At 34.9% G+C, this 13,338-nt stretch overlaps 1 protein-coding gene and 1 long non-coding RNA gene across 4 annotated transcripts; both read left to right on the top strand.

Annotated features, from left to right (window-relative positions):
• Positions 1-1,001: 1,001 nt before the first annotated feature.
• LOC142174838 (uncharacterized) lies at positions 1,002-3,776 on the top strand. Its single transcript, XR_012703917.1, has 2 exons — positions 1,002-2,672; positions 3,393-3,776. It is a non-coding gene; the product is annotated as an uncharacterized LOC142174838 (long non-coding RNA).
• Positions 3,777-6,599: 2,823 nt separating this feature from the next.
• Positions 6,600-12,646, top strand: LOC107773987 (E3 ubiquitin-protein ligase SINAT2). Of its 3 annotated transcripts, none has more exons than XM_075241169.1 (4): positions 6,600-7,409; positions 7,613-7,878; positions 9,944-10,327; positions 11,956-12,646. In XM_075241169.1, exons 2-4 carry the CDS (start codon positions 7,654-7,656, stop codon positions 12,277-12,279), a joined length of 933 nt encoding a protein of 310 aa, XP_075097270.1. In that variant the 5' UTR covers positions 6,600-7,409; positions 7,613-7,653; the 3' UTR covers positions 12,280-12,646. The 3 variants fall into 3 exon arrangements, with proteins under 3 accessions (XP_075097270.1, XP_075097269.1, XP_075097271.1); XM_075241168.1 differs by having other exon boundaries at positions 6,673-7,002; XM_075241170.1 differs by having other exon boundaries at positions 6,680-6,816.
• Positions 12,647-13,338: the final 692 nt, after the last annotated feature.

Genomic DNA, 13,338 nt, shown 5'->3' with positions numbered 1-13,338 from the left:
CGCCGAAATTCATGCAAATGGCCTGGACTATAGCACGCAAAAATTTGGAAATCGTCCTAAATTCATGTTTTATGGGCCTAATATGCCAAAAAACGAGAAACGATCATGGCGAAGCGATAAATATTGTTCATTAGGTCATTTTTTATGAGCACTTAAAATTTTAGGATATTCGAGGCCGGTCGCCCAAATTCATGTAGATGGCGTGGACGATAGCACACGAACATTTTGGAATCGCCCTGAATTCTTGTTTTATGACCCTAAAATGCCAAAAATGAGGAATGGCATGGTGAAGCAATGACTATTGTTTATTAGGTTGTTTTTGGCGGGCTCGCAATATTTTAGGAGATTCGGTGCCGATCGCCCGAATTCTTGCAGATAGCGTGGACTATAGCACACGAAAATCTGGGAATCGTCCTTAATTCCTATTTTATGGCATCCCTAAAACGCCAAAAAACAAAGAACGATCATGGCGAAGGGACGACTATTATTCACTAAATTATATGTGCCTGCAAAATTTTAGGAGATTCCTAGCCGGTCGCCTGATTTATACTGATGGCATGGACTATAGTACACGAAAATCTATGAATCATCGTGTATTCTTTTTCCTCAATTCTTGTTTTATGGCCCTAAAATACCAAAAAATGAGGAACGGTCATGGCAAATCGATGACTACTAGTCATTAGGTCATTTTTTATGGGTTCGCAAAATTTTAGAAGATTCGGGACCGGTCGCTCAAATTCATGCAGAGGGCGTGGACTATTGCACGCGAAAATTCGGGAATCGTCATGAATTCTTGTTTTATGGCCCTAAAATGTCAAAATATTAGGAACGGTCATGGCGAAGCGATGACTATTGTTTATCGGGTCATTTTTTATGAGCCTGCAAAATAATAGGAGATTCGGAGCCGGTTTCCCGAATTCATCCAGATGGCGTGGACTAACACACAAAAAATTCGTCAATCGTCCCGAGTTCCTGTTTTATGGCCCTAAAATACTAAAAAATGAAGAATGGTCATGATGAAGCAATGACTATTGTTCATTAGGCCCTTTTATGGGCCCGCGAAACTTTAGGAGATTCGGGGTCGGTCACCCAAATTCATACAGATAGCGTGGACTATACCACACGAAAATTCGAGAATCATCCTAAATTCTTGTTTTATGGCCTTAAAACGCCAAAAATGCCAAAAAAAAAAAAACAAGGACGATCATGGGTAAACGATGCCTATTGTTCATTAGGTCGTTTTTTATGGGTCCGCAAAATTTTAGAAGATTCGGGGCTGGTTTCCCGAATTCATATAGATGGCAGTACACGAAAATCTGGGAACCGTCATGAATTCCTATTTTATGGCCTTAAAACGTCAAAAATGAGAAACAGTCATTGTGAAGCAATGATTATTGCTCATTAGGTCCTTATGAAGGGCCCGTAAAATTTTAGGAGATTCGGGCCGGTTGCCCGAATTCATGCAGATGACATGGACTATAACACACAAAAATTCGAGAATCGTCATGAATTCCTATTTTATGCCCCTAAAACGCCAAAAACGAGGAAAGGTCCATAGAAAACGACCTAGTGACAATTACTCATAGCTTTGCCATGACTTTTGGGTTCATTTTATTGTGTTCCCGGGTTATTCTATACGAATTTATGATTATATCCACTTTTTCGTAGATATTAGTACATGTTGATTATGCATAATTTTTATGACGAACTTTGATTGACCTGAAATTTCGTAGGTCCTTAGAAAACAGCTTAATGACCAATACTTATCGCTTTGCCACAATTTTCGAGTTCAGTGTTTGGTGTTTTGGGGGGATGCTGTTACCCCCCATATTTTCGTACATGAAAGTATGCCATAAGTGAATTAATGAATGCACGGGAATGGGATGTTACATCCCGCATTTTCGGACATTAAAGTTTCGTCGTAAGTTAATCGACGCAAGCTCGGGAATAAGATTATTTTTAGGTTACAAATATTATACTATTTCAAACAAGTGATGAGTAAATTAGTGAAGGTGAGAGGGTAAGCAAATCGAAGAAAATGAATTTCGTCGAAGTTTGGCATTTTGGAATAAAATACGGTCCGAGCTATAATGCCCGGTATTTATGGACTAGTACCCTACAAGCTACCACATGACCATGATAGTGAGGTGTATAAGGTATGTTAAAAGTGAGTAGTATTTAAGTGATTTGAGATAATTCTTAATTATGTGAATAATTGATTAATTATTGATTAATGAGGGATTAATTAGTTAAATAAGATAATACTAATTAACTAAGTCTTTAAAGATAAGCAAGGAAAAGGAACGTGGCAGCAAGCCACTTTCCAAATAAGTGACTCTTAGTCACTTTTGATTAGGTGGCAACCTAATTGATAGTTAAAAGACACTTAATTCCTTAGAATTTGTATACAAAAGTACTATAATCAAAAACGTTAGAAATTCTTACAAGTTGGTCTCATAAAACATTCCAACTTTGATTTCCTTCTAATTCAAACTCAAGACATTTCCAAACCAGACGCTAGAACTCCATCCGACAACCTTTCAACAAAATTCTTGCAACAAAACAATTTCGACGAAATTTCTTAGCACATTAGCAACGCGAGATTTTGTGATTCTAAGAGAGTACGATGCAACCTTTTCCAAGAATATCATACGGATTTTTTCCTACTCCAGGTATGCTAAGGCTATCCCTTCTTTCTTTTTGGCATGACCCAAATGATACTGAAAGAAACGAGCAAACGCACAGTTTCCATAAACGACTCTATTCATAGAAATATTAGGGATGACTATATTCTTGATTCCCCATGTGAATTATTATTATATCTTCTGTTCATGGGTCTCAGAAAAATACGTATTTGATAAAATTTATCCGACAGGCATATTATTTTTATGACATTCCGAGAAAATCTTATTAACGTATTTCTTAAGGCATATTATTTTTATGACATTCCGAGAAAATATTATTAACGTATTTCTTATGCATTTCATGCATTTATACATATACATTAACTCATGACCAGATAGCGTTATATACGCATATATATGTATATTATATGTATATGGGATATGGGAAAAGGTTATGGCGTTATATACGCATCACCACCTGATCAGCTGGTATACGTTGATGATTTGCCCACAGTGGCCAAGATGATATGATGGGGTGCCCTCAGAGGCTTGACGATGTTATGAACACATATACCAATGCATGGTATGACATTATAAAAATGAAATGATTCACAGAGCTATGCAGACGTATATGTCGAGTCTTTTACTCTATGTTTCTCTCATGTCTATTATTTACTGATTTTCATTCCTTACATACTCGGTTCATTATTTGTACTGACGTCCCTTTTGCCTGGGGACGCTGCGTTTCATGCCCGCATGTCTCGATAGACAGGTCGAGAGTCCTCCAAGTAGGCGATCAGCTCAGCAGAAGATATTGGTGCACTCCATTTGCTCTGGAGTTGCTTGTTTGGTCAGTATGATTTAGATGTGTATGGTTTGGTATGGCGGGCCTCTGTCCCGACCTTTATGACAATTATGTACTCTTAGAAGCTTGTAGACATATGTGGTGTACGTGAAAGATTGTACGGCATTGTCGGCCTATGTTTTGAGTTTGTAAATGATCATGTTGGCCTATTAGGCCCGTATGCCACGTGTATATGATTAAATAATAAGAAAGATACGTTACGTTGGTACTCGGTTGAGTAAGGTACCGGGTGTCCGTCGCGGCCCATCGGTTTGGGTCGTGACAGATGCAATACGAATTGGTGATTATATTTACTTTTTCATGTGTATTAGTACATGCTGATTCATTAATTGTTTTGACGGACTATGATTGGCCTGAAATTTCGTAGGTCCATAGGAAACAGCCTAGTAACAATACTTATCGCTTTACCATGACTTTTAAATTTATTTTTGATGTTTTGGGGTCATGCAATACGAAGTTGTGATCATATCTGATTTTTCTTATGTATTAGTACATACTGATTTTGTAAAATACAATTTGGCGAACTACGGCCAGCCTGAAATTTCGTTAGTCTATAGGAAACAACCTAGTAACTAATACACATTGCTTTGTCATGACTGACATCGTTTTTTGGCATTTCGGATTCATTTTATGACGTTTCACGGTCATGCAATATAAATTTGTGATTATATCTACTTTTTTGGGTGTATTAGTACATGCTGATTCTATAGAAGTTTTTTTATGGACTCCGATATGCCTTAAATTTTGTAGGTCCCTGAGAAAAGGTCTAGTGACCAATATTCATATGTTCATCATGACTTTCGGATTTATTTTATCGCATTCCGGGATCTTGCATTACGAATTTATGATTATAGCTACTTTTTCATGTATATTAGCATATGTTGATTTTGTTAAAAAACAATTGACGAACTCCGATTGGCCTTAAATTTCGTAAGTCCATAAGAAAATGTCTAATAACCAATACTCACAGCTTCGCCATGACTTTTGGATTTACTCTGGCATTTTGGGATCATACAATACAAATTTATGATATTCACTTTTTTGTATATATTAGTACATGTTAACTTTGCAGATTTTTTGACGGACTCTGGTTTTCCTGAAGTTTTGTAGGTATATTAGAAACGACCTAGTGACCAATACTCATTGCTTCCCCATGATTTTTGAGTTTGTTTTCTGGTGTTTCGAGGTCACGCAATACGAATTTATGAGTATATCCACTTTTTCATGTGTAATAGTACATGGTGAAGTTTTTTGACGTATTTTGATTGGGCATAAATTTTGTAGGTCCACTGGAAATGATACGTATTGCTTCGCCATTATTTTCGAGTTTATTTTCTAGCGTTTAAGTCATGCAATACGAATTTATAATTGTATCCACTTTTTTGTGTGTGTACATGCTAATTTTATAAAAAAAATATTTTGACGGACTCTGATTGGCCTAAAATTTCGTAAGTCCATATGAAATGGCCTAGTGGCCAATAACTTATTACTTCGACATAACTTTCAAGTTTATTTTATGGCGTTTCAGGGTCATGCAACACCAATTTATGATTATATTCATTTTTTTGTATGTATTAGTATGTTGATTTGTAGAACTTTTTTGAAGGACTCCGATTGAGTTGAAATTTTGTAGGTTCATAGGAAACGACTTAGCGATTATCGCTTTGCCATGACTTTTGTGCTTATTTTTTGGTGTTTTGGAGTCATGTAACACAAATTTATAATTATATCCATTTTTTCGTATGTATTAACAACGTTGATTCTATAGAATCTTTTTAACGGACTCCAATTGGCCTGAAATTTTGTAGGTCCATAGGAAACGACCTAGTGACCAATAGTTTTCGCTTGGCATAATTTTCGAGTTCATTTCTTTGTATTTTGGATCATGCAATACGAATTTACGATTGTATCCATTTATTCATGTGTATTAATACATGTTGAGTTTCGCAAATTATAATCTATACAATTTTGTTAAAGTAGAAAGGTTGCGATGTGATTGACTTATACGTATTACGTAATACAAAAGATTTATATAGTACATAGATTTAGTTGATTGATTGAATCATAATTGTATCACAAAGTGGAATGATTCAAAAACCATATAACATCCTTTGCTTACAAATTGACCACTGATACTTCAATAATTCAAATAACCAACTATAGGAAATCATAAATAAGAGCCTCAAACATGAATTGAATAATTCAACCGTTACGTATTGGAACTGTCACCGTTTTACCCCCAATGAAAAACACACAAAAATCACCATTTATTGTGTCATAAACAAATACTATATCAATACTGACATAGTGTATCAATCCCACTTGACTCGTTCAAACACCTAAAAAGCTTCTTCTATTTAGAGTTTAGACTTGCTCGATATGTGTCCTAAACAAATAGTATTAAAATGATGATGTACTAGTCAGCTTGTCGGTACTTTAGTTATTTTATTAAGTATTTGTTATCTTACACTAATATAAGTACCGATAAATTGTCCCTTTTAAAACATAAATAAATGATAATAAATCTTGAAATCTTGATTTTCAAAATTTTCGACTACTTCATTGATCACTGTGTTACATGTGTGCTTGAAAAAAAAAAGCTCCTTTCTTGCACACATGTGCACACCTGATATACATTTGAAACAAAACAAAAAGCTAAAGTAATTATGTCAATTATGTTCCATTATAGATATGGTTGATTGTGACCCTTCCCACATCTTTGACTCCTGTTTCACTAGATTTGGATAATATAATTTAATTATTCTTTATTGTTATGGCCTGCTTAGAAACATCTATCACGTAAATTAAGGAGACTGCCAGTAAAGATTTATTTGGTCGAAATTTTTGTATACATTCATGTCTATTTATAATAAAAACAATAAATACATATTACCTTTAATTCCTTATTACATAAATTGTGATTAAATTGACAATAATCCTTTAAAACACTTGAAAAATTGAATTAAAAAGATTAAATGATAGTAATTCATATATTAATGAATTTATTAAAATATTAATATATATATAGGTTTAATACTTTTGTTTGTATGTGTATAATATTGGAACAAGATAAATTTAAATAAAATAAAGTATAATAATAAGACTAGTGAAGATTCATATATCGCGTCTTAATTTATTTGAGATTGTTATTGTTTTATTGCATTAAACATAACTTATGAAAATTATAATAGAATTAACTAATTTTGATGTCTAGGGATGTGTTTTTCCTCTATCCTAAATTTTCTTTTTTGTGCTTTGTCTTGATTCTTGATGAATCTAATAACGACCCAATTATTGACTGCTTTGAAATGGGTTGATTAATCCAAGGTCTTTTTTGCTACAAAATCTCATCTGGGTCTTCCTTTTCTTGGTCATTTTTGCTCTCTTTTCTTTAGCTTTTGACCTTTTTTGCGTTCTTCATTAGAAAGCTCAAATTTTTAAGGTAGCTAATGGTGCTATCAAAATGGGTTGATTATTCAAGCTTTTTTTCTCACCTGGGTCTTGCTTTTCTTGGTTAGTTTTGCTGACTTTCTTTATCTTTTTGTTGTTGACATTTTGGCTTTGATTTCTCTATAGAAGCTCAAATTTTGTGGGTTGTTGATGGTATTGATTTTATGTAGCATTTGATTTTGAATTTTGATCTTTTTGATGAACTATCAATTTCATTTTGCTTTTCTGGGAAGTTTTTACTGTTATGGAATTGTTTGAAAATATGAGAATTTGAAGAAAAAGTGAGGAAAAGGAAATATTTTGGGCAAAGACTCAATCTTTTCTCCTTCAGACAACTAATAAAGTAAAAAAGTTTGGATCTTGGAATGTTTGTCTTGGTCTGTGTCTACAAAGGTTGATTTCAGAAAAGAAAAAGTTGATTTTTTTTCTTCTGTTTCTCATGTTTGTGGGAATTGTTGTGTGCTTAGTAGGTGAGCATTTCCAGATTTGGCTTAAATTCTATGCTTTTTCATTTCTGTCCCATCAAAAGTTTGTGAACAATGTGTTGTCAAGGAGAATTTGCTTCTTGTGTAGGAAATTGTTGTACATTCAGTGTGATGCTGAAAAGGAAAGAGATTTCCTATTTCTCTCCTTTTATACAATACTAAGTTATGTTCCCCACTTGCTTTGGCAGGACTAGGATATACATTTGTTCGTGGCTTTGCAGTTTAATACATGGCTCCCGGAGGCAGTAGTTACCAGGATATTGGTGATTCTCGTAGCGCATATGCTGATTATGGTATTGCACCCGAAAATGCTGAACCCAAAAGCTCCCCTTTTAGAAAATCCACAGCTGTTAATATTATTGGTGGGAATCATGGAACAAGATCTAATACAGCTGTCCATGAGCTACTCGAATGCCCTGTTTGTATGAATCTAATGTACCCTCCAATTCATCAGGTTGGTTCTCATGTAGCTTATTTTGGAATGTCAGATTTGCAATTAAAGTGATGCGAGATTCTTGAAAGTTATTTTACTCCCAAAATATTCAGGAGGGGGCATTGATTAGTAAAATTGAGGTTGAAATTGGACAAGAATCCGAATTCAAATGTGATGGATTTAGAAACCCCGTGACCTGATAGAAATTTAAGCCTGAAAAGATTTTATTTTCTGCTTACTTTGGCACTGAGATTTCTGAGGTGTAAGCTAAAAGAAGTCGGCTTCTTGTTCATGTAATGATGCTATTGGCTAGGTGGCCCTAATGAAAACACTCTACTACACTAGCTTAATATGTTAGGACAGTAACACTCATTTTGATTGATGTCCAAAAAAATACATAGAAAACTGCTGGTGGGGCATTTAGGTGATAATGCAATTTTTCCAGAAATGTCTCTGCCTCCTCTAGTTTGACAAACTGAACATGTGAAGTGTTATGTTTCTTCCCAATGAGCATTGGCTGTTTTTGAATAGCTTTCAAGTCATTGGGACATAAAATTCAAGTTCTGCAGTGCTCTTCCTTGGTGTTTGAGCTTTTCTTTGAATAGGATTTATTGGTGAAAGTTTTCTGCTTCTCAATGCATGTTCTATCTTCTAACTGTCAAAATCCAAGAGGGATTCTAGCTTGCATCAGCATAAACATAGCAAGTTATAGACTATAAACAATACATACCTGATGCACACTTAAGAGTTTAGACTTGCTCGATATGTGTCAAAGAAATTGTTTGACCAAAAAATATAACTTTGGCTAAAACAGTCAAGTTTATATAATAATGGGTTAAACCTAGTTAAAAATAATATCTCTAGATGTGAGTTCCGAAAACGTGAATAACGTTAGACAGATCTGGTAGTGGGTTGACTACAACATACATTAATTGTTCTAAAAAGTGTGAGCAATAACGGAGGAAGAACTAACAATAAATGGCATTTAAGTAAATAGGAGAAGTGGTTCACCCAATAAAGGATGAACTAAATGATTGTCTCTCCTGACAATGATGAGTGACAAACAAATCCTACAACGTTCGAATTATTCTCGGATCTGACGGAAATGTGTGGAATAATATGAACAAGAATCTTGATGGAAAGGTAGTGTTTGTATCTTTATAAAAGAGAGAATCTTTTCTCAAAAGTCGGTTCTTATCAAATGAATGTCACCTGTCCTATATCACTGTCTCTTTTTCTATATATATGAGACATAACCCTAATGCGGTTAACCCTAACACACTCTATAGCCGTTACGACTCTGCTAATAGTGTTCGATCTCGCCCGTTGTTGACATCTCGACCACAAACCTCGGTGCTTCCTAGTCGACCTCGACTGACCCATTCCTTAGTGCTATATTGCCCTAAAATAGAAATTATGTGATAAGAGCTGATATTGTGCTTCATTTTATATCGTATAGAAAATGCCAAAATAAAATATTTTTGTGTTTATTCAGGAAAGGAAAGTAGAAAAGTTGGCCTTGAGAAATGTAGAAGTGTGAGCTAATATAGTTTTTACATTACGTTTATTAGATAAAAGTAAAAATATAAGCGTATAAGGGAGCTAATATAGTTGAAAGTGGAAAGTTGTACTTGAGACAATACCAAAGTGTGAGCTAACTTAGTTTTTACATTACGTTTATTCAAACGACTCCATGTATTTGAGAAATAGTCTCTCATTCCTAGTTATTTTCGGTGCACCCATGAAGTTACAATTTGTATAGAAGATCGGTGTCGTTTGTAGAAATTTATATTTTGTTGCAGATTCTCTATTTTTTAATACACTGCTTGTATAGGGGAGAATTTCCATCATTAATCAAAAGAAAGGGGTTCGCTTTCTGTAAATTGGGTAACATTTCGGATATAACCAAAACTGGAATGTAGGACATGCACGTTTTGGAGATACAGAGCATTTGTTGTTAAAGTAAAAAGAGCTCTATCCAGTAATTTTATAGTATTTATTTCACTTTATTTGAGTTGTCATTATCTTTTTGGCCTTTGATTAATTTCACTTTCTACTGAATTTGTTACATCTTCCATGTGCGAAGTGTCCAAACGGTCATACGTTATGCCTGAAGTGCAAGACAAAAGTCCATGTATGCCCAATTTGCCGCCATGAGCTTGGAAACATAAGATGTCTAGCATTGGAGAAAATTGCAGAGTCACTGGAATTGCCATGCCGATACCAAATCTTTGGCTGTCAAGATATATTCGCTTATCATAGTAGGCTTCGGCATGAGCAGAACTGCAGGTTTCGTCCATACAACTGCCCTTATGCGGGATCTGAATGCACTGTTACTGGTGATATTCAGTCCCTTGTTGCACACCTCAAAAATGATCACAAGGTTGATATGCATGACGGCTGTACCTTCAACCATCGTTATGTCAAAGCTAATCCTCAAGATGTTGAGAATGCTACGTGGATGTTGACTGTGAGTTCTCTCTCTCTCTCTCTCTCTCTCTCTCTCTCTCTCTCTCTCTCTCTCTCTCTCTCTCTTCCTTTCCTTTTTTCCTTAGCTTAGAGAGGCCAACTGTTTGCTAGTTTTTTCACGCCTTTTTCAAGATAGAACTGCAGAACTTCATGAATCACATGCCATATTAACAATTCAAGGCTCAAAGCAGACATCAAACTAAGTAATAAGGATTTTTGTTCTAACTCCAGGAAATGAAATGGACTTGGATAAAATGCATTACATGAGGGTTGAGAGAGTAAAGTTGTTAAAGCTCTTTTCCTAGTGCAGATGTGCAACTCTGCCATGTCTTAAGTAGACAATAAGAACCATAGTCGGTGCATCTTTGCAGTCTAATGATAATGTCGGTGGAATATATTAATCAGAATGTTTTAAGCGTGAGCACTCACCCAAACTCTTCTTGGCATTCTTATCTCCTTGATTGGAAGCTCCTATCACAGAGAGGATTGTCCTACCAATTTCAAACCAAGAGACCAGTATTTTGATCAAATCACCGCAGTTTATACCCTACCAATTCTAATTGTGGTATCATCAGGAATTAACCAGAATTGTGAGTTTTTACGTATGGTTTTGATAAGTTCAACTTTAAGTAGTAGTCAAAAAGCCAAAAACAGACACAAGCAAGGTAAAGAGACCTGCCCCGGATAAAAAAAGAGACCTGCCCCGGAAAGAAAGGAAGTACAAACATGCAGTTTATTCCTCCACCTGTTTCGAGTTCCGACAACCCAAAGTTAATAGAGTTTCAAGAAAGAGGAATCTTGAACTGAAAATACTGGTAAGATTCACAGACCCTTTGAAGCCAACATTGAAATACAATGTTAGTAATCGTATGAACCATCCAGGAAAATCTAGACTGAAAGAAACGACCAACTCAAATCTCCTTGTAGTTGAAGGCAGTAGTAGGTTGAAATACTGAAGCATTTTCCATGAAAAGACACAGAATTGTGGCTCATCTCTGTCAATACTGGGTTTTCCTTAAAATCTTGGCACTGTTTTTCGGCTAACTCTTTTGATATTATATTGCATTTAAACGAAAAGAAAGAACAAAGAAGGTCCTACTGTAACTTGATATAGTGTGACTGGGGATCATAAAAAATAGAAAGTCAAGAATAACATCATAGATTTAAATTACATGTGTAGCGTTGGTAAAGCTCGGTATTTTTCCATAAGAACTTTACAGGTGTTTTTGAAAAAGGGATTTTGATGAAATAGTAGTTATTTCGTGGAACTCCTATTAAATACAGGAGGAGAAATTGTGCCATTAACTAATTTTCTGAAATTTATGTCTCTCCCTTAAATGAAGAAGTAATATTGCATTTTGGTATCATCATTCCTCATCATATTCTCATTCGAGTTACTCTAAGTGGCTTAAATTGCTTCTACTTTTACAACCAGCCTGTCTTCTTTTTTGTTTGAAAAGGAAGGCAGAGAAATAAAAATGAACTCTGTTCTTTGTTGCTTATTTGTTAATATTTAGCACTTTGCTCTAAGACAGGAAGTTCTTTAACTTGTTATTTACTAGGAGAAAACCACTATCTGATACATGGATCGTTTAAGTAATATTTCTTTTGCTATATTATGTGGATTAGGTATTCAACTGTTTTGGTCACCAGTTCTGCTTGCACTTTGAGGCCTTCAATGTCGGTGTGGCACCAGTATACATGGCATTCCTTCGTTTTATGGGTGATGATGATGATGCGAAAAAGTTTAGTTATAGTCTTGAAGTAGGTGGATTTGGCAGAAAGTTAATATGGCAAGGAGTTCCTAGGAGCATCCGTGATAGTCATAAAACTGTCCGAGACAGTTTAGACGGGCTGCTCATTCAAAGGAGCATGGCACTCTTCTTCTCTGGTGGTGACAGGAAGGAACTAAAGCTGAAGGTAGCCGGGCGCATTTGGAGAGAACCATTGTAAAGTATAAATACGGTCTTCTTCCTCAGAGTTAGCATCAATTTCACGCCATGTCCATCAAATAGCACAGTAAATTTCGTCCTAGAGGCCACGAGTATAGTTAGTTATCCCTGATTAGCTGGTGGCTTATTTTTTGTATTTCTTGTAAAAATATAAAGGTTGTAGATGGTTCTACATAGGTTCAGGTTTTTGGATCAATCAATTTATGTTGAATGTATTCAGCTTCAACTGTTGGCCATGCATTCTGCCAATGCTATTTGTATATCTAATATTATGAGGCATTTAACTTTTTGACAATCTATGTAATCAGAATCAAGTGACATATAGAACATTGTTTATCTATATATATAATCTTTTATTTCTTTGTCAACAATTTTAGTTCTTTAAGGCATGATTCTGGCTGGTTGAATCAATCACTTCAGTCCTTTACTTAGAAATTGACTGGGGAGAAAGTAGAGGTTGTTCCGGTGGACCCTCGGCTTAACTAAGCTCTAATAGATAATTCAAAAATGAACAATTTCAAAAAGGAAAAAGGAAGTCTAAGAGCCCGTTTGGACATAAGAAAAATTTCACTTTTTTCGAATTTTTTTTACTTTTTCCGAAATCAGTGTTTGGCCATAAATTTTCAAGTTTTCACTTGAAGATAAATTTTGGAATTTTTCGAAAATTTAAAAATTTTTAAAAAGTTATTTTTCAAAATTTTTACTCAGATTATTACCATTCTTATGTCCAAATGCCCGCTAAGTCAAACTTGCCAATCACAAAAATTCAGTTTTTTATGATATGTAGAAGTCTACAACAAAGAGAATATCTTAATGAGTATAATTGTTGGCTTATTCCATGCCTCAGCTTTTATATATTGTCTATGTATGTACCTATGCTCTCGTAAGAGCGTGTTTAATTGGCAAGAATATTCTGTTTTAACTAATTTAAAATCTTGTATTGACTCTTTCGAAAACAAAATAATTTTTGGAATGTTAGAAAGAATTTATTAATAAATTAGCAAAAAGACAAAGTTAGCAACTTAAAACAGAAAGTTTGAGACCCAACGCAAAGACAGTT

This window comes from Nicotiana tabacum, chromosome 20 (genome assembly GCF_000715075.1).
Source record: "Nicotiana tabacum cultivar K326 chromosome 20, ASM71507v2, whole genome shotgun sequence".
Taxonomy (NCBI): Eukaryota; Viridiplantae; Streptophyta; class Magnoliopsida; order Solanales; family Solanaceae; genus Nicotiana; species Nicotiana tabacum.
This window is presented reverse-complemented; position numbering and strand designations above follow the sequence as displayed.